This window comes from Rhinolophus ferrumequinum, chromosome 15 (assembly GCF_004115265.2).
Source record: "Rhinolophus ferrumequinum isolate MPI-CBG mRhiFer1 chromosome 15, mRhiFer1_v1.p, whole genome shotgun sequence".
NCBI lineage: Eukaryota > Metazoa > Chordata > Mammalia > Chiroptera > Rhinolophidae > Rhinolophus > Rhinolophus ferrumequinum.
In genome coordinates, this window is record NC_046298.1 from 20618501 (window position 1) to 20641143 (window position 22643).

A 22643-nucleotide genomic window follows, 5' to 3' on the forward strand; every position below is an offset into this window, starting at 1 on the left:
TTGGGGAGAGAGCCAGCATCAGCAGTCTGTGATTATGACTTTTGTGTAACCTAACGGGGGTCGATGGTGCATGATGACTAACATGTCCTTCCCATCCTGCCCGCTCAACTTGTGTTTCATTGAACTTTTTTACTTGTACCCTTTTTTCGTCCTCACCCCAAAACTAAACAAAGACTACCTGAGTTAAGAAAGAGGAAGCAGAGGGGAATTTGAGCATAAGCAAGAGAATTAGACCTTGAGATCAAAGAGGTGGACGCCTAATAGGTTTAGCAATATAGGGGCAACAGAGATTTTTGATCACTACCAGGAATGGGGAGCAGGAAAGTAAGCAAAATCTTAGGACCCTATTCTCTTCTTCTTAACACATTTCTAGGCGAAACATAGAATGATGGTAGGGAAGGTCTAAGAAAAGAAGGCCTGGGACCAATCTCATGTGTGTGTCTCTCTCTTAATGCATTAGAAGCATCCTCAGAGGATGAAAGAGGACCAGCAGACCGAAAGCCCACAGAATGAAGAAGACGCAGTAGCAGCCTAATGCACAGGATACAGACACCTCAGCAGACTTCCGCTGGGAGAGATGCCAATGTCCATGGTCCAGAAGCTCTCCCTGAGGACTGGATACAACCTAGGACCCGGAACTTAGGCACACTCTAGAAAAATGCGTAAGAGGTGAAGGAAATCATGAACTGATTTATTTTTACCCTAAAAATGATGGAGCTTTCTCAGAAATAACAAATTCTATTTTCTGCCATTTGGTGGAAATGGGGCTCAAGAAAGAGGTTGAGCAATAGAAAAATAGTTACTTTTTCTTGGCACACCTGAGTTCATACCTGCTACACTAGTCACTATGTAAGATGCAGTGTCAGTGTTTCTTGGGAATCTGTAAGGTGCTGAGTGTGTACTGAGGCCAACTCAGGAGGCACAAAACATCACTTGGTGCTCTGACCAAGTTCTTGTTTTCACTACAATTGTTTTGTGTTGTTGTTGTTGTTGTTGTTGTTTTTTCTAGGCACAGCCGTCACCAAGGGAAGGCCTGCTGGAAAAGCAAGCAGCAGGATTTTTGAATACAAGAAAGCAGTTCCCTGGGGAGATGTAGTAGAATCAGAGATGCTGGTAGAAGAGACAGGGCATGAAAAAGTGAAGGTCTCAACAAAGACGCGGGAGACAGCAGCACAGAAAACGTAGAATAAGGGTTTGAGAAGAGAGAAAACAGCCAAGTCCTGGGCCCAGAGATCAATATCCACGGATCAGGTAGGGAACCCCTCCCTCTGTGATGAGTTATCTCGTCTACAAAATATTTGTCCAGCCACACTCCTCAGAGAGCGTTGTAAAGGTTCACGTGATCATTTTATAAAGCATTTGAGGCTCCCTCAAAGCACGCTTCCTGATCCATCTGGCAAACATTACTGTCAAATGCTTTGAAAATTTATCATATAACCCTTCCATTTTTTTCATCATAAGCACTTCCAAATTTCCCACTGCTGTTGTTAGTGACTCACAGGATTCCCATGTCTCTTTCATGGAACACAATTCAGCTCTCTCTTTTTCCTCTGACTTATTTTACTTCTCAAAGTCCAATATATTTTCATGCAAATACGAGAGCCTGTACCTTCTATTTTTCCTTCCAAATGCCTTTGGCCTTTGCACCTATAGCTGTGTAACTTCATAGTAGATGAAACAATGACAATCTCGACTTTTTTCTGTCTTTAGGATAAGATTTCATTTCATCTAAGAATCATCACCTAACTATCCAATAGGTCTGCCTGGAGAAGAATATTATTCTCAAGGATATATTTGTTCTATTCCAGCTTTTGTTTGATGCTTGTGCTAAAGTCGTGGTTCCTACTAAAGAAAGATATCTGTCAAAGTGGAACATTGAATAAGAAAACCTTAGAGCTAGGAAAAACTTAATGGTCATTTAATACAGTCCCCAGTTTAGAGGCAGAGGTGAAGGCTCAGAGAGATCAGTGCCCTTCCAAAAGCTACTTTTTGAATTAGGAGCTAAACCAGGTTTAGAAGCTTGGCAGCATGGAACCCCTGTTTAGTGTTCTTTTATGCCACACTATTTTTAATCTTTTCATTTGCCTAGCACTGTATATTAAATGTTTGTGTCCCCCCCCAAAATTCATATGTTGAAATCTTAACCCCCAAAGTGGTGGTATTAGGAGGTGGGACCTTTGGGAGGTGATTAGGTCACGAGGGTGGATCCCTCATGAATGAGATTAGTGCCCTCCTAAAAGAGACCTCACAGAGCTCTCTTCCTCCTTACACCCTGTGAAGTTATAGCAAAAGAAAAAACGGCCGTCTCAGAAGTGGGTCTTCCCCAGACACCTAATCCGCAGTGACTTGATTTTGGACTTCTGAGCCTCCAGAACTATGAGAAAGAAATTTTTGTTCTTTATAAGCTACCCCATCTGTGATACTTTGTTATAAGCAGCCCGACCAGCTGAGACACCTAATGTGGAAGTCGTTTGTGATGTTCACCAATATTTCCTTTGGAAAATAAAGGAAGACGTTAGGCATGGCCATGTGACTTGTTTTGGCCAATGAAGTGTGAGTAGAAGTAAAGTGTGTCCCTTCCACTTTAAGAAACTGTATATGATTCCCCAAGACCCCTTTCTGCTGCCATCACAACAGGCAACATACTAGATGATAAAGGTGGGGACGATGGAAAGCAGAACCCCAAGCTGATGCCTAAAGGACATGTAGCATGAGTGAAAAATAAACCTTTAGGGTTTTAAGCCACTGAGATTTGGGGGTTGTTTGTGACTGCAGCATCACTTAGCCTCTCCCTGCTGGGTAAGCCTGAGCGACATCACCGTTCCCATGATGCATCTCTGTGCATGAAGACTTAAGAGGACAGACAATGCTGCCTATTAGAATACAACCCCATAAAACATTCCAAATTCCATGTCTCACCAGCATTCTTTCTTCCTCTTGGCTTATATTAGGGGTAGGGGATGTGGTTCATTACAAAGAATGAGTATTTTGATAGCTTCTCATTCTGGGAACTATTCTGCAGGTAAGTGTCTGGTGGAAATTTCTTCTAGTCTTAGAGGTAAAAACATCATGAATTAGATTATTTTATTAAGATCACTGCCTTATGACTTCAAATGCATCATCCTATACTTACACACATACATGTGCAAAAATATTTGGCTTTCTTTGAGGTTTTTTGTCTAGAGACTTCTCAGTACTTTATATGTTACCTAACTTTACAAGCACCAACATTATGGTAACTTGATGTTTGAAAAAAATCACATTGTCAGATATTTCGACATAATAGTTATAAATTAGTGGAAGGCCCTTGTGGGACAGTAAGGGAGCCTGTGTGACCTTAGGTAAATTACTTAGCTTCTCTGGGCTTCAGTATCCTCCTCTATAAAGTGAAAATAGTAATATGTCTACCTCCCAGGGTTATCGTGAGAATGAAGTTGGGTTGTGCCCATCCCATCTGGTTTATAATTAGTACATAATGTTAACTATACTGGAGCCATAGGAGACTTAGAAATCTAGAAAATAAGATCGTTTCAGACCTTTTGCTTTCTAAGAAGGATGAATTCAGAAACTATTTAGCAGTGTTTTTTTGGAAAAGATGTAAAACCATGGTTGCCTTCCTGGTGAAGGTTTCAACACACTTTTTGAAAACACAAACAGATGGGTAGGCGAGTAGGTAGGTATAGTTAACAGTTCAGGATTTTTTTTTCTGAACTCCCTGCTGAGAACACACCTCCAGATGGGAAAATCTTTAAAGGGCTGGACTCATTTACACATTTTCCATCTTAAATTTTTATACTTTTCCAGGTTTATAACAAAGTTCAGAAAATGCTAAAGCTTAAAGGAGAATTGAGAGGTGCCAAGGAAATGAAAGATGAGGTAAGGCCCCTAACTCCTCTACGTACATGGAGTTGAACCTTTGTTACAAGGGGCTTCTTTTCAAGTTTCATGATTCAAAATTCTATCATTAAGCATCCCAAAATGCCACAGACAGAGGTGGGCAGCAGGGCATAACATTTAAGAGCCTAGACTTGAGCTCAGTGGGTCTGAATCCGTATCTCATAGCAGTATGATATTAGGTATGTCACATACTCTCTCTGAGCTTCCTTTGTCTTACCTAGAAAATATGAATAATGAGCATGCATTTCAAAGACTGGCTGTGAGGATTAAGTACAATACTACATGTAAAACACTAGTGCTTGGGATACTTAATAAATATTAACTATTGTTGCCAACATTCTCTTTTTACCTGGAATAATATGGAAGTGGATTGTTCTAATTAGTCTAATAATTTGGTCAAACTCTGTGTATGTATTCCCTGACTTGTTCCAGAAAGGATTTAAGAGAGATGTTTTGGTTAGTGTAGGGTTGTGCACGTGACATACGGTTTTTTTTAACAGACCTTCTACCAAGAGGTGAGCAGCTTCTATAGGGGTATTTCAGCTCCTTTCCTGCTAGATTACCGGAGGAAACTATACAGGATTTACTGCAAGTTCTACAGGGAACAAGGATCTAGCATGGATTTTCTAGAATGATATTCCTTCATTCAACTGATATTGTGAGAGCACCTTCAATGTGTTATGCATTGTTGTAAGCGCTGGGGATAAAGCAGTGAACAAAATAGACAAAGATCCTTGTTCTTGTGGAGCTTACATTCTAGTAAAATAATTTCTCCAAGGACATATTGGAGAAAAGTGTGTAGCCATTCTCCAAGTGTCAATAAAAATTGGCCTGTATCCCATAGGTGGCTGACCTCTGCCATATGCCTTGTGTATCCTAAACCATATACTTTATACAGTGTGCCAATTCTTAAAAGAATTTAGAACACAATAAAATATACTCAATCTTCACTATATGAACATAACTGACCCCAAAATTTTGGCTCGCAGGCAAAACCTTATATAAGTGCCCATTAATTCCCATCATAAGTAATCAATCAAAAACTGCAATGCCCCTGTAGATGGAAAAGTAAACTCAGGAATCAATTTAGCAATATCAATAACAGTGTTTGAAATTACTGCAGATAACTATAAAGTCTATTATTACACAAGTGAAATGTAAAAAATCCTGAAGCAACGTTAACTTTTAAGGTTGCATGCTTTTTAAAACATGACTCTCACGATAAACTTCTCGCATGTTGAATGGTAGCGGTGGTTAAAGAGGCTTTTCATAGTTTGTTGAAGATTTGTCCTTATCCTCAGACAAAGAAGATAATTTCCCAAAGATGATGACTTTTCTGATGTTGTTGGTTGACCCCAAAATTACTCTGGAAACTGCCACCTAAGCTTTCTTGTTCAAATGCCAAATGCCAGGGAATGCTGCCGTCTTGAACCTTTGTAATGCTCTTGGGATCTGAGAGTGCTACTCAGTTACGGACTTGTTCATCATCAGCATCCCCCCAAGACGGCAGGAGACTACAGTCAATAATTTGAAGCCTAGAGCACAGTTTCTTCCGATCCTGTGAAATATGTGTTCGAGAAGGCATGCTCTTTGAAAAACGATCCATTTAATCAATACAGAAAATTTGCTTCAGTAAATAACCTATTTTCCAATAACCAGCGTGAGCATGGTAGCAACTGCAGTATCAGCACTCACCGTTTTGCCTGTGGTTAGTGGCTGCTGCTGATGTCACATGCCTGCAAGCAGAATGAACAAGTTCCAACCTCATTATAAGCACAACTGGGTATCTGAGAGCGTGGTTTATGTAAGTGAAAACTCACCTAGCGTCGAAGGCTTGTGATTTCAGCCATCGTTAATGACTTCAGATCTAGGACAGGATCAGATGGTGCCTGAGGGTCAGCATGATGACTCTCAGTTCATCTCATGCCCTAATACTGGTTATAGAGCTTTGATGGATGAAATGTCAGATTAAATCAATGCCTACTATATACTGATACTCAAAAGGCATCTGCCTGGAACATAGCCTTCATAAAGTAGATAGGATTGGAAATAGTGTACTGTGACCTCTGTACAAGATATTAGCAAGAAATTAGGTTTACTGGAACCTCAGAAACACTTGCCTTTCTGGAGTTCTGAGGTGAACACAGCCTCTTCTTACAACTTCCTACAGTAAAAAATAATATGTGATTCAAGGAAATCATTTTATTGCTCTCCCAGCATTTCCACTCCTGTTCTCATGAATAAAAACCCATGTATGATTTGGCCTTAGGAGTGAATGGTTAGATTTTTATTTCAAAAGCAAATTTCATTTGACATCCAGCAGAACACATTTGTTATTCAACTGGTTTAGGGAATCCTCAAAGAAAGATTATTTATTCCAAAACTCTTATTTTATGAACGAAGAAATTGCCTCAGAGACTCTGAGTCAATGCTAATATCCAAATTAGATGAGATCACCTACATTAAAGATCTAATTCTGAAGTCCCAGTGGTGCAACAGAATTGGGCTTGCAGGCCTTTGGCTCAGAGGACATCCAAAACTGGTAGGAGAGGGGATTTTTTCATTGTCTTGAAAGAGAGGAACTTTATCATTTAACTGGGAGAGGTTCACGTTGCATAGCATTGGTACTTTGTGCCAGGCTCCTTCTGGAACAATCTGGTGACAAGGTCCTCACCTTAAGATGCATATATTCGCGTCAAGGCAAGAGTGTAGGGCATTTGGCATTTCCATTGAGTAGGCATTGTATTGTCACCTAATCTGCTCATAGATGTCAAAGGAAGTCCTGTGGCAAGAGGGGAGGGGATCCCTAGGGTCTCACTGCCCAGTGAGCTTCCATATCCTATTCCCAATGTGACGGCCATGAGTAAAGGAATTTAAAGCACTGGAATCAAACTGTTGTTTCTTGTTGGGTCAAGGACTTTGTTTTCTAATTAGGAAACAGTGTACACCACTTTTTATAGCCACTCTACACATATTCTCTTAAGAGAGTCCCTGGTAATTGTCTTACTGGTAATTACATGCTTGGGGCAGTTTGTTATTTTTCTGAAAGTGAGGAACAAGGGATAGGAGAAAGAGAGGAAGAGAGAGAATTTTGAGATAATGAAATCCTTTTAATGACAGAGCCATGCCGTTAACCTAATTAAACTGTAAAGTGGTAAAAAAAAAAAAAAAATTAAAAAAAAATCCAGGTACTAAATGGAAATGAAGAAATAAATCAGCTGAGACAGCAGCTGCACTTCTGGGAAACCTTCTGAATTCCGAATACTATGACATTGCAGTGTCCGATTCTCATGGTTATTCTCTGCCTCCCTCCGTCTTGTGCAGAGATCTCTTAAACTGACCTGTCCAGTAAGGCTTGATTTACAATGTCTATATCCAGCTCCCCTGGGAATGTGTGCTATGTCGCTCACATGTTTAAGAAGCCAGAGCAGTCATTGGGATATAGTGACAGGATACTGGCTACAGGGTCAGGAAAGCAGAACTCTCCTCATTCTGCCGGGACCTTGTTGCTTGGATCACTTTCCATTTCGCCGTACTCATGGCTTCTGTGTGCCTTTGCGCCTGCAACTCTCTTAGAAGAATTGCCATTGGGCTATTGGAGTCACTTTGCTTCTAAGAGCAGAGAGCTGGAAATCCTTGGGAGCTTACATTCCATGAGGCTGCCCTTAGCCATTGACTGGCTGATGCTCAGTGTGACAGCCCAGCTTTCAATGCTTCTAATCAGGACAGACTCTGAGGTGTAACTTACACTCCAGAGTTCCCTGTGGGATCAGGCTAAAGCCACAGCCCGCAGGACTCTGTCTGAAATCCTGCCCTTGCTTGGTTTCTTCCCCTTCCCTGTCCTACTTCCCCCACTTCCTTGCTGATTTCTCTTGGGAGTGCTTCTTTAATAGATGCCATGAATCCTCGTCTAAGAGCCTGCTCTGGGTAATCTAACATTAAGACAGGCACCTACCGTAAAAGCACCAGCATCAGTTCCAACAGCTAAAACTTGCAGGTGGTATGCTTTCATAAGTGTTATGGAAAGCCTGTACAGTGATAGGACGAAAGTACTAGCCGGGTTTACAGAGGCCTGCTTCCTAATTTCTTTTCACACTGTTGCCACCCACAACACTAGGAGTGGAAGGCGGCACCCTAGTATCGTGGAGCACCTACCCTCTTACCACAGCTCCACACTCCCAACCCCACCCAAGTTGCTATGCCCCACACTCTATTTTGATCTCGAGCACGAATTTCCACTCTGACCTAACAGTAATTGACTAATCTTTTTCACTCGTAATCAAAGGCAGGGATCTTGTAGAATAGCCCAGGGATTTTACTTTTATTCCTGTTGGTGTTCGTGTCCAAAGAAAAAGAACTAAGTTTACAGGTGAGGGAGACCTCTTGGTGTAGTGGGAGAAGAGAAAGTTAAGAGACTTCAGAATCCACATCAACTTCATCACTGATTCACTGGAGTGGTGATAAGTTTATTTGACATCTCAATATATTCATTTCATCAGTGGCAGAGCCATTAATATTTATAGATAGTCCACTAGGTGCCTGGAATTATTCTAGGCATTGACTTCCTCTTGAAAAACAGGGGCAGTGTCTGTGAGGCATCCACAGCAGTGGGTGAAGATTAATTAAATCAGTAATTGTCTGGGTAATGTGGAGCACTCAGACACCTCGCAAATGGAGACTGTGTAAATGTTATAGGGGATGAGTAATAACAGCTGAGGGTTGATGGACAAATTTCCAGCAAATTTAAAGTCTCTGTCAGCCCGTTAAGTGAACGACAGCAAGCGTTTTCTGGATGGCGTATAATCGATGCTTTTATTTTTCTGACTTCCTAGGTGGGGGAAAGAGACAGAGAAGTGAGCAGCCTGAACAGCAAGCTCCTGAGCCTGCAAGTGGACATCAAGAATCTGCATGATGTCTGCAAGAGGCAGGGAAAGACCTTGCAGGAGAGTCAGCTCTCTGTGGAGGAGGCAATGATGAACAGCGGCCACGTAAGGGTTTCAGCAACTGCTATCCACCTCTGCTTCCCTGGGCAGGAACAGTCCTAGAAAGTTCTTCCACAAGAGCATTTTTGCAGCAAGCAGTGAGAAATAATTAAACACACCCCCCCCATGATACACACAATACACAGACCACACACACACACGCACACGCGCGCCATCCTGCCCCCAGGATTTTTCAATCTAACTGTCTCCAAGGTCATCTACCTCTGAGATTGTAGTTATATAAGGAGAGTAGCATCTTCTGATGGATCTTAGACAAACTTCTAAATCAACCCAAAATAGCAAGTATCCCACCTGCTGGGAGGTATCACTGTTCATCAGTGCAGCAGGGCCCTTTATTGCCACCATTTATTGCCATTATAAAGGGCCCTTAATAAAGGGTGGCCCTTTATTGCCACCCCTGCAGTTCTCTGCCAATGGCTTTTCTTCTGGATGCAGGAACCCACTCACAGGACGAGCTGACGTGTGGAAGAGTTAATGCCCCGAGAAGCAGTCCTCACCCAATGACTGATGGGGAGATGGTGGGTTAAATAACCCTTCTCCCTGCCCCTCCGTCAGAGCTTTGCTCTGTCCTGGAGTTCCTCAGTGGGACCCAGCGCCAGATACCCGCAGTGGTAACTGGCTTGATAACACACCCTTTCGCAGCCTCCTGCCCTTTCTTGTCTTATTTCTCCCCTCCCCTGCCTGAGTCTCCTAAGATCACCTCCCACATAAGCTACTGCTGTTTGACACTCAGTTCCTTGTCACAGGGCATGCGTCCAGCGGTGCCCAAGCCAAGAAAGACACTGAGTAACACTTGTCCTGGCATGATCATCTTGAAATTGTGACTTTGAAGTAATACGTATCTGTAGCCTAAGCAGTTCATCAGCTGAGGCCACTTCATTTCAGCCTGAGATTTTCTCTTTGGAAACTCCAGCGCTCAGGTCCTTACACCGGTCTCTAAATTTATCCACACAAGCTCGGGGGGGCCAGATGGAAGAGATTTTCCCATAGCTCTCTAAGACCTTTGGGTTTCAAAGAATTCCTTACTGCGCGGTCTTCCTTTCCAAAATAGGGATTTGAGTGCTTGGCGACAATAAAGCAGGTCCTGGTTGCACAGACCTGTTACTGGGCCCCCAAATTAGCCTCTTAGCTGCTGTGTAAGCAACCACCATCTTCCAATGTTTGTGATCAAGGGTCTGGTCTCTCTTAATTGTGTCTGTTAGTGCTCTCCCAGGATTTACCACCTCCCTACAGAAACCAAAAATCGTTCCTCTGCAATACCCTAAAAATGCTACCAATAAAGCCGTTCTCCCTTATCTCACTGAGCATTGCTGTCCTTTCCCCAGGAAGTCACAAATATAGAAAAATCCACTGGTTTTCCTAAATGGATCCCAGGAATAATATTATCATAATTTACTTCTTTCTAAATAGTAACATTTTAGAATATTTTCACCATGCTGTCACAAGTTTATTTATTCCCCTAGTCAGGAAAAGCCATGTGGCTTATAAAGGTACCCGGCAACTTGGCAGGAGAAAGGTATTAAGTCACATTTTATTATACTAATTGCCCAGAAGAAGGCCTAACAGCTTGAAACAAGCTTTAGAACAGGCTCTTTTTTTCTCCTAGCACTTAGTGCGGAATTTAAATTGCAGACTACGCATATAAATACACAATTAGATGTAGACTTATACTCATCCACTCAGAAAATCCCTGCAAGATCTGCCTTCCACGAGAAAATATAATCGGGAACAAAGGAGAAATCCAAGACTTTCTGAAATGTTGACTGTTAGCCTACAAGGAGCTGGGGAAATAAGCAGGCTGTCATAATATAGGACCACAGTTATGCGATAAAATTAAAATTACATCAGATGTTATGTGTAATTAAAGGAGTGGCAGGCAAGGAATGGGTGATGAGGAAAGAAAATGACATGATCTTGTGAATCAGGAATACATTTCGCTCCAAAATCCAGGACCAGAGCTGGGACTAGGCTAAAGCAAGTGAGGTGCCCAGGGTACAAAATTTAAGGGCACTCACTCTTCAGATTCCAACCTTGCACTTGCTCAATTCTGAGACTGAGAGCCTCCTTGAATTTGCACTCAGTTGTTTCATTCTGGTCCGCTCCCTGCCCAGGAATCAAAAGAGTGCCTTGAAGTGAAAGGAGAAAAGGAAAACAGCGATATCATCATGATCAAACCAGAAAAGGAAGGGTCTTTTTGAGCAATTTCCCAGGCTTCTTTGGCCCTGGTGTTGGCATGGGGAGAATACCCTAACATTCAGGGCTCAGTTTGTCAAACTCTTCTTTGAAGTGCTTGACAATAATGGAGGACATTATTTTTAGCATAAAACTCTGCAACAGATTTGATTTCTGCAGATAAAAGTAATTAGTTGAATATGTAAAGATTAATAGATTCTTGATAGAAATAATAGCACAGAGATCACTTTGAATCATTGGGAATGAAAATAATTAATTGAGTCTACTAAATGCAATGAGGGTTCTGGGATTAGATCCTGGAACAAAATAAAAACAAAAAAATGAGTCAAAATCTGGTAAAGTCCAAATAAAGTATTAGTTTAGGTAATAGTCACCTACCAATGTTAATTTCTTAGTATGGACAAATGTACTATGGTTATGTAAACTGTTAACATTAGGAGAACTGCCTGTACTACTTTTGCAATTTTCTGAAAATCTAAAATTATTTCAAAATAGTTCATCTTTTTAAAAAGTGAATCTCTGGTAAGCAGAGATCACTGATGAGAAGGTCTAAACCACAAAGATGCATCCAAAAGAAATGCAGGTCACTTAAACACAGAGTTTTTCATTCAAGGAAGTACAAGAAATGCAATGTGTAGAAAATATAAAATGTAACAGATAAACCAACCCATCTAGTGGTCTAAGGCCAAACCGGAGTTACAAGGAAAGTATCTCAACACCTCAAAAAAGAAGGGGAAAGAAGTTCATGACAATGACTGGAAAAAGATGAGACTTTCAGTTCTTAAATGAAGAAAAAAATCAGCAGGGATCTGGTTATCTGAGCAATGCCTACCTGAGACAGAAGAAAGTCAGTGCAAACTAGAATGAGGAATAAAAAGGGTTAAAAAGTATTCTGAAAATCCAGCTTTAGGCAAATCAGCAGGGCCTGATGACATACTTGGAAGAGTACTTAAAGAATTGGCAGGTGTTATTACATAGCTGCTAGCGATTATTTTTGAGAACTCAAGAGGATAAAGAAAGTCCCTGTAGACTGAAAAAGGGTAAATGAAGTGCTCATCTTTTTAAAAAGGGAAAAAAGGACAATCCTGGTAATTATAGACCTGTCAGCTTAACTTCAATATCAGGGAAAATATAGAACTTAACATCAATCAATTAGCATCAACTTGAAAAGCACAAAGTATTGGGTGGAAACCAACGTGACTTTTCAAAAGGCAAATCATGCCAGGCCAGTTAATTTCCTTCTGTGATCAAGTGGCCACATAGGCAAGGAGGGAGCAATAGCTGTAATCTCTTTGACCATAAGTAGGGCTAAAAGGTTGACTAAATATTGAAAAAGATTCCTACAGGTGACCAGTGCTCTCCATATTTTAAGACAGTTGAAGCCTGGATAAAAATCTGAGAAACCTGGTGGACCAGATGGCCTCCAGAATCATGTCCAACTCTGGATAATCATTCTAAGGACTAATGTTACTTCCATAAAATCATTTCCAACTTGTTCATTCTCTACAGATTCTAATTTAAAGGTCAGAAAAGAATCTAATAAAATATCTATTTCTTCAGTAGAAAGAAAACTTTAAAAAGAAGACAAAGAAGCAATAGGAAATGCATTAGTTCATTTATGATACTGCTCTTTGGCACATATAAGTGAAATGAAGGCTTAATCAATAGCATGTGATTTTCTATTCTTTTAGAATTAAGAAAAATAATCTTTTGAATACTTGAGGATAAATAAGTTGAAATTTAATAGGTCTCAAATAAGTCTAGGCATTTCTCCAAGTCTTTGAAATTTGTTTCTTCTAAACCCATAGGTATCTATAGTGTGCAAATTCTCATCCAAGGAAACTCTAGTGTCTCTTCATATATGAGCAATTTTTAGATCTTTATAACCACATAAATTAGGACAGGTGCTATGTTTGCCCTGCACTGGAAGATTTGGGTGATCTCTCATCATCTGGTTGGTCCATCATGTTACCTCAAACCATAATTAAACCCAGAAGATTCAACATGACTTCTGGGGAAGAGAAATTATTCACAGTTCTCCCAGTCTCACTGCCAGGCTGCTAAGCTTTATACACACAGGAAAAGACATTCTTTATCCACAAGAGGTTTTAAAGCCACAGAACAACTATGAACATACCTAAGTACAGATGATGAACCACCCACTAGAAGGGGAAACTCTGAAGAAAGAGTTTGACTTCTTTTAAAAGAAGAGCACTTCTCTCATTTTTTGGGGGGTAATGAAGAAAAATGGGGACATGGGAATAAAGGGAAGCAAAGAAAGAACATGCAAAAGGAGACCGTGATTAGTTTTCAACTGGTCATCCACATGCAGCAATGGAGAGGCAGGTCCAAATCAACAGTTACACACAAGCGTACAGGACCAGGAATCTAGTGTCCTACTACTCAGGGATCAGTTACCTTCAACAAAGGCAAGAGAACCAGGATTTTGGCAAATTTTGATAAGGATTTTATTGGGTATTTGCTTCACTAAAATAAGCCCTTCTGACAAAACTGCCCCAGAATGTTAACTCCTTTGCTTCAGTTTTATCCACATTAAGTACTTATTCGTGACCATGTCTTTTTCCAAGTAGCTCCCCAACCCAGTTTACCTGTATAGAGAATTTGAGCTCTTGAGAACCTGCTCCTAGAAATGTACACACACACACACACACACTACTCCCAAGTCCCTTCTTTCTGAGCCTCATTCACAGACAAGGTGTGAGAACAACATTCTTATCTTGAATAGAATGAAAGCACTTAACTAAAAACATTTAACATAAATGCTGGAAATTATAGCTATACAAAGTAAATACAAAAGTCAGCTTTGTTTGGCTCAGGAAAGAAATCTCATGAACTTTCCCCCAGCCACATACACTGAGTATTCAGGCCAAGAGTTCAGCTTGTCTTTGCCTATGATTTCTTTTGCCTGGTGACCATCATGGTCCAGTTTGTCTGTCTTCTCTATTCTGAGGCATCAAGGGTGAAATAAACTTCCTGGAGAGCCAGAAAGAGTAAATCAGATTGAACTGACACAATCAGCTGTTGATTTTCTGGTTCTGAGCTGGACTTTAGTTTTTCTCTCTTTTGGGTCCCAGCTCTTAATTAATCTCATTAAAACTCCATCTTTCCAGTTACTCCGACCAAAACCTTTGAGTCATCCTGCCTTGGATGACCATCATCTCCCTCCATCCCACGTCTAACACAGCAGCAAATCCTGTGGGCTCTACTTTCAAAATAGATCTAGAATCAAACCACTTCTCCCACCTTGGTCCATGCCATCATCCTTTTCCTCCTGCATTCTTGCAATAGCCTCTTCACTGGTCTCCCTGCTTCTGCCTCCCTATAGTTGATATTCAATAGAACGGCCAGCATGTCCTTTGTAACATCTAAAAAAGGTCATACCACGCCTCTGCTCAGTACCCTCCAATGGTCTTTCATCTCCCTGAAAGAAGTTAAAGTCTTTAAAATGTCATATATGGCCCTAAAGGACTTCACGCCCTTCTCCTTTCTCACCTCATCTGGCACCACTGTCCCCCTTACTCTGTGTCTGCTCCAGCCAAAACAAAGTGGCTCCTCAAACACCACTGGGATCCTTCCACCTCCAGGCCTTCGCACTTGCTGTTCTCTCTCCCCAGAGTGCTCCTGCTGTAGGTTCTCACCAGGCTCCTTCCCGACTTCTTTGAAGTCCTCGCTCAAACGTCGCCTTCTCAATGTGGTCCTCCATGAAAACACTTAATTCAAAATTGCAGCTGCTTCCATCCTGGCATTCTCATCTCCCTCCCCCTCTTCACTCTCCTCCATAGCACTTTTAACACACTATATAATTTACTTGTTTAATTTGCCACCCCCTTTCTACCCCACCCCCGATTAGATGCAAACTCCATGGATGCAGAGATTCTGTTTTATAAACTTCTGTATCCCCATTACCTAGCTGGTACAGTGCTCAACCCATAGTAGGTGTACCATAACATTTGCTAAACAAATTAAATGAAAAGATCATATCTACACAACAGCTACTATGTTAATATTCATGGCATCTTTAAACAATCCAAATATTCATCAACAGATGAACTGGTCAGCAGATGAACAAAAGATGGTATATTCCTACTATTCAGCAATAAAAAAGAACAGAATACTGATTCTTGCTAGAGCCTGGATGAACCTCAAAAACATTATGCTAAGTGAAAGAAGCCAGACACAAAAGATGACATTTTGTACAATTTCATTTATAGGAAATGTCTGGAAAGGGCAAATCCATAGAGGCAGAAAGCAGATTAGTGGTTGCCTGGAGCTGGGGTGAGAACAGAAGTGACAAATGGGCATGAGGGGATTTTTTGAGGTGATGGAAATGTTCTAAAACTGGATTGTGATCACCATCACACAACTCTATACATTTGCTACAAATCATTCAATTGTACACTTACAATGGTTGAATTTTATGATATATAAAGTAAAAAAAAAAAGCTTATTTTTTTAAAGTCTGAAAGCACTCTGTTAAATGTGGCCAAGGCCACAGGCTCAAATTCTTGGGAACCAATGACATTGCTTATTCTCTATTTCATTTCCTTCTCTCTTTCAATACCTAGCCGTGAATGATTCTCTAATCTAGGCCCTATAGGAGCAGACATGGCCCCTGCCCTCCAGGGGTTTATAATCTACTTACAAAATAAGATGCATAGACAGCATTATAATGTAAGGCAGAATATGAAACGCCGTAGTACTGGACATACCAGTAAAGTCTATGGTATTGCTGCAAAGACATCTTTGCAGGGAAAATGGGAAGGAGAGCAGGATTTGGACAGGATTTTAAAGAATGAATAGGAGGATAATAAACAGAGACAGGAGTTAAGGGATACCCACAGGCCCCCCTCTTCATCCACCTCTCTTTCACATGTCATCAGGGATATTGGGTGAGAAAATGTAGACACATCAGTGCAAAGATCTCAACTGTACTTGATAAACAACTCAGGGGTGTGTCTTTCAAGCAGAATACTTGATACGAAGTAGATGCTCAACATATGTTTATTGAATGAATGAATGAATGTATATGTACGACGGCTACAGCAGCATTTCAGATGTATTGTGGATTGGCAGAGAGAGATTCTCTCTCTCTCTCTCTCTCTCTCTCTCTCTCTCTCTCTCTCTCTCTCTCTCTTTCTCACACACACACACACACACACACACACACACACTCAGCATCTGCAAAGATGTATCTTCCTTGAGGAGCAGGAGACAGTCAGTGCCCAGATGTGCCTGAACAATATCTCTGCCTCCCATTTCCCACCATTTCAGAAAGCTGTTTCCCCAAGAGCCTACCCAAGAGTTTACCATTTTATATGGGCGTTTTTAATAATCGAGTTTAGTCCAAGAACCATGACCAGAAATCCATTACCTTCCAGGTCAATTGTGTTATCTTTATATGTGAAGACAAAACATAAGCCTATTATTGCGTGTATCTTTATACTACTCTCTAGGTCTTTTATGTGTATGTTTTTGCTTCTGACCTAAATAAGAGGAATGGTAGATATAAATAGTAGGAAAGGACTATGTTGTTTTTCTTCTTTTAAATTTTTATAGAGTAGAAATATGAAGTGATGTTTCATTGTGAATAGAGTGAAATGTTTAATAAGTGCTCTGTACATGAAAAGATAAAAGGATGGATAGATGGATGTGAACGATTGAACAAATGAAAAAAAATCAAAGAATGAATGCATTCTTAGTGACAATCTGAAGCCTTTTCTGTATATTTTATCTCAGTTGCAGAATAAGAAACAAGCGTTAGCATTCGAGGAATTACAGATGGAGTTTGAGCCCAGCAAACAGTGTCATCTGAGACAACTCCAACAACTCAAGAAAAAATTGCTGGCCCTTCAGCAAGAACTGGAGTTCCGCACAGAGGAGTTGCAGACTTCTTACTGTTCCCTCCTGCAGTATCAATCCGTCCTAGAGAAGCAGACTTCCGACCTGGTTCTTCTTCACCATCACTGCAAACTGAAAGAAGATGAGGTATAGATAGAATTACTGTGGAAAGGTCCCATATGCCCATGTACCTACAGAAATCAGGCCAAGCCTACTAGAAAACAAACACTGGACTTACAGAGGAGAGCTTCGCAACATCTTGAGCAGGCTTTATCAACTTTCCCTCTTTCATTCTTGATTTTTTTGAAGCTGAGCAGAGGGAACTAAACAGAATGGCATAATTAGGTGAGGGCTCCAGCATTTATGTGTGTGTGTGTATGTGTGTGTGTGTGTGCATTTGTGTGTGTATTATGTGCGTGAAAGTCCATCATTTCCATTCTATTACCGTTGCAATTTAAATGCAAAAGACTCTAGGTCTCTGAGGGTTATACAAAAGGCATAAGGTCCATTAAATGAATCATTTTCAGAAAAACCAGGTTTTGGTAATATATAAATTCAGTCTGAATCAATCATTGAGAACACCAGATGGGTTATTTTTTCAGACTGGAATTTTAGATCATTCAGAGTTAGCTTAAGTATATTGTGGACATTCATTTCTATTCATGACCCAGGGTAGTATTTTTTAAACCAGAGAGCAGCATCCTTGTGGAATCCCAAGTAAATTCCAAACACTAAAGCTACAGAAGTGAAACCATTTGAGCAGTGGTAGCACTAGCAGCGGTAAATGATGGGGCAGGCAGCCTCCCCTGGCATTGCTTGCTTTGCCTTTAAAGATAAAATTCCAAGGACTGTCTTGGGTGGTGCTGTTGCTCAAGGACTAACTCCAGGGGCTCCATGAGGGGCCTTATAGAAAATAGAATTTTTTTAAAGGGGAATATTATGGCTAATGAGAATTAGCTAAAAGAATTGGATGGGAAAGGAGCAGAGAAAGGAATGGTGAGTGCTGAGGGGATATGAGCAGGCCACTAACAGCTTCTGTTATAAAAATTTGAATATAAAATATTCCTTTTCTCTTCTCCTTACCTAATAAACACCCCGAACTAGATGATCCTTTCCTAAGAAGAATCTCGAAAGGCAGACAACAAGTGTAATTAGCTTAGACCAATAGAACATGTCCTTTCCGAATTCTGCGCTGATCTATGTAAACCGAAATTACGTCTTCCTGGGTAACCCTCCAGCTCTCACTCCTTCAATACATGTAATTCAAGCTGTACAATCCAGCGCGCTCCACAATGTACAGTTGTTTGCTCCTTTTAAATCGTTTCTCCGCCAAATTGTACGAGTTTGTAAACTCTGAGTGAGGATGCGCTGTCTTATAGGAATATAGCACCTCTGCACCCAAGACGTTGCTCATGAGCATTCAATAAATATGTCAGCCGGTGGGCTAATTAATTGATTAGAAAGAAAAAGAATCTAAATAAAGATCGTACAAATCCCAGAGAAACTTTAGGTCATGTTCCTCCACTCTCACTAGGGAACTTTGCTGACATGGCCCTGGGTGCACCAGATGCTCTACATTTTCTAAATTAAACCTCTCGAGACTCCCTAGGAAAGAAAGAATCCTGGCATTTCAAGCCCTTTCAAAAATGAAACTATACAAATTTATTCCTATTAATCAACTAACAAGTCTTTATTGAGTTCTTACTATTATACATGCCAGGCAGAATGGGACACAGAAATGGTCCCTGCCTTTAGAAAGCTTACTATCTAAATAGGCCAGTCTCTTTTTATTTCTAATCCTTAACCTTCTGATATTATATATTGTAGCTTTCAGATCTGTGCTGGGCCTGTTCTTTGTATCTGTGTTCCTTGAAATGAGTTAAGATAAGAGACTTCTGTGCATGGGGTCTAACAGCCATATCCTTTCCTCATTAGAGGTTTCTGCGGGTTCAATGTGATTGCATTCCTACACCAACAGGTGATTCTCTATGAGGAGGAAATTGGAAATCATAACGGGAACACAGGAGAGAAGCTGCATTTGGCACGGGAGCAACTCGCCTTGGCCGGGGACAAGATCGCCTCCCTAGAAAGGAGCTTAAACCTCTACAGGGATAAATACCAGACCTCCCTGAGCAACATTGAGTTACTGGAGTGCCAAGTGAAGATGTTGGAAGGGGAGCTCAGTGGCATCATCGCTCAGGTAAGACTTAATCTAGAGCACTGCACCCAGCAGCTGTTACAGTCCCGGCCTCCTCCACTGGAAACCCAGACTTTCAACCAGATGTCATTGCTTCCCTTGAATTTTGTAGCCCTCCGCTTCGAATGTCCAGCCTTCGCATCTCCTTTAAGATTGTTTCTTAGGAATTTTGAGGCCCTTCATTAATATAAAAAGCCACCACTTCAAGTAAGGCAGAAAGGCAATTACCAAATGAGTTCTGAAATCTCTATGTTCTCGTGGGGAGCTTGTGAGGGGCTGTTCCAGTTTACAGGACTCATGCAAATCATGACTCAGGATCAGGAGGAGAAAGCCATGCAACGGGAAAGAAGAGCTAAACTGCCTGAATTTGTTTTCTCTTTTTTTTTAGTTGCTTTTTTAAATTACACAAGTTATACGATTTAGGCTCTCTAGACAAAAGTGTGGAGATTAAATGTGAAAGTCCATCTTCAGCCTCCTCCACTCTACTCTACCCCAGGCAATCACTTAACTACTGTGTTTCCCCGAAAATAAGACCTAGCCGGACCATCAGCTCTAATGCATCTTTTGGAGCAAAAATTAATATAAGACCCAGTCTTATTTTACTATAATATAAGACCAGGTCTTACAATATAATGTATAGTATAATATAATATAATACCGGGTGTCACGCAGGATATCTAGTCCGGCTCCCCGCATAAGAACGCAGGCCATGGTGAGGCCAAAAGGGAACACCCACGGAGCCATAGATAGGAGAGTCATACCACTATAGTCTCGCTGGCGGCTGGGTTGGAGACACAGGAAGCAGGAGCCACATGATCCACAGCCGGCCATCTACTTCTCTGCAAACCAACCACCAACCCCACTTGCTAGCTGCAATCTGCCGGCCGCTTCTCCACCAACCAACCAACCCCCTAGTGTAGCTGTGGCAGTTACATCAGTGGCTAATTGACTAACCGGTAACAGCTGATGGCCAACTAGTCACAGCTGCTGACCATCTACTACCTGAGCCAGCACCTTTCCACGTGAGGCCGAGAGCCTGGAAACTGCTCTCTCGGACTCTGTCCCCACACTGGGTCTTATATTAATTTTTGCTCCAAAAGACGCATTAGAGCTGATTGTCCAGCTAGGTCTTATTTTCAGGGAAACACGGTAATGTGTTGGGAATCTTCTCTAGCCTGTTACTGTATAGTTACACATATACGTAGTCAGGATTTTCTTTTTACATAAATAGGTCATTTTATAAATGTGATTTTACAACTTGCTTTTTGAATGTATCCTAATTTCTTTTATTTACTACCTTGTATTCTATAGTTTGACTATATCATCTCCTGACCTGTTTGTCTGTTACAAACAAGCTGTAAGGAACATCCTCATTTTTATGGGGTAATTTCCTGACGTGGGACTCCTAGACCAAAGGATATGCTTATTTTTAATGGTCAAAGATACTTCTAAATTTCGTACCAAAAAGGTTCTATCAGTTTACATTTTTATCTATAATAACCAAGCAAGTTTATCTCCCCACGCTCTATATATTTTCAGTCTTTTTAAGGTGTACTAAACTGATGGATGAAAACACAACAGGTTTTCTCATTATAATTTTTATTTCCTTTAATTCTAATAGTTGTGGATTGGCTTCTCCAGAAGGGAGACTTTGAGACAGATTAGCATGTAGGACGTTTTTAGAGAGAGCTCTTGGTACTAACACCTGTGAAAGGAAGCCACTGGAAGCTGGGTAGCGCAGAGGGAAAAGTTGAGCTGTGATGCAGTCCCAACAAAGACCTCAGCCAACTCCATGGGATGCTCTGGGGCCGGATGGACCTTCACCGTGGTCCTAAACTGGGGAGAAGGGACTGGCCTTTGCACGTCCTTGCTGATCAGCTATGGATGTGTTATCCCTAGGGAGATAAAACTTTAAGCAAAAGTTTTCTTCTGTCCAGACAATCCCCAAGAAGGGCTGACACCTGAGGGGCTGTCTTAGGGCAGCACTCCAGGAGCTGGAGGAGTAACTCCTTTATTGCTGAAGGGGGCTTGGGAGGCACATCACAGCATCCACCACACTAATAAAGTATTGAGGACTATTCGTAAGTATATCATGTGGATGTGTGATTTAAATCCTTAACCTATTTTTATTAGGTTCTTAGTCTCTTTTGTATTGATTGATAGGAATGTCTTAATATATTACAAGTAATAATGCTTCATTGCATATGGTATAGTTTCCCCCAGTTTGTAGTTTTTTATTTTATTAATGGTATTTTTCACCATACAGACATCTTTAATTTTTATGGAGTTGAATCTTTCAATCCTTCTTTATAGATTCTAGGTTTTATGCCTTACTTTAGGAAGGTCTTCTCTACCCCCAAGATTACAAAAGTTTGTATTTTCTTTTAGCACTTTTCTAATTTTTTTTTTTTTATGTTTTATCTTTAGTCCATCTGGAAATTTTATTTATTGACCTACTTATATTTCATGCATACATAATGAGATAAGGCTATACTTTATATTTATCAAAATGGATCTTCAGTTGTCCCAACTCTACTTACTGAACATCCCGCCCTTTTCCTACTGAAGTGTTGACACAGTAAATATACTGACTCTTCTGTACCTATGGCTTTTTCTGAACACTGTTATTTTTTGACCCTGGTGCCAGTTCCTGCACCAGGGTCAAAGTTATTTAGTGATGTAAACAGATAGCATGTTTTGATAGCTTCTTTCAGGGCAGGTCCTCCTTCATTGTTCTTTACTTTCAAATATTTCTTGGCCATTTTTATATGTCTTTTCTTAGTAAAATTTAGATTTATGTTGACTTACATTCAAATTACATATTAATTCGGGGGAAATTAGCATACCCTATGGAACATGACATGCTTCTACTTTTATTCATGTTTTTTCGTGTGTCCTTCAGGAACATTTTACACTTTACATGTCTCAAATATTTCTTCCTAAGTTTATTTCTAGATACATTAAAGTTTTATTGGTTTTACAAATAAGGTCCTCACTTAATTTTATTAATTATTCCTGATGTAGAGGAAAACTTCTATCTTGCTCTTTTACCCGATTTTTTCAGTTGACTGTCATGGATTTTTCTAAATTGCCTTCCTTTTCAACATTTGTACAACTTATTTTCCATCTTATCACACTGACCAGGACCTCCATAACAGGGTAGAATTATAGCATCCTTGCCTTGCTCCTTACTTTAAATGAAATGTTTCTAGTATTTCACTATTAAATACAGTATCTGTTCTTGGCTGCTTGTTAATATTTTATTTTAAAGCTGAAGGTGTGACTACCTATAACAAGAATTTTTATCAGGAATGAATGTTGAATTTAATCAGAAGATTTTGTTGCCATCTATCTAGGTAATCATAGATTTTTTTCCCTTAATGAAGAGGATTAAGCTAGTAGATTTTCATTTATAGAACAATCGTTATGTTCCTGGAATAAACCCTACTTGATCATGATATATTATGATATATTATAATAATAATATAATATAT

General features: G+C 40.5%; 1 protein-coding gene across 1 annotated transcript in view; it reads left to right on the top strand.

The window, feature by feature from the left end:
- The first annotated feature begins 2922 nt into the window (after positions 1-2922).
- The window catches only part of PMFBP1 (polyamine modulated factor 1 binding protein 1), a 41409-nt gene continuing 21688 nt past the window's right edge, over positions 2923-22643 (top strand). The window contains exons 1-5 of the mRNA XM_033127303.1: positions 2923-3022; positions 3805-3876; positions 8730-8885; positions 16857-17099; positions 18931-19152. Of these exons, the coding sequence (XP_032983194.1) occupies positions 3826-3876; positions 8730-8885; positions 16857-17099; positions 18931-19152 (672 nt within the window). The 5' untranslated portion in view covers positions 2923-3022; positions 3805-3825. The remainder of the gene's footprint in view (positions 3023-3804; positions 3877-8729; positions 8886-16856; positions 17100-18930; positions 19153-22643) is intronic.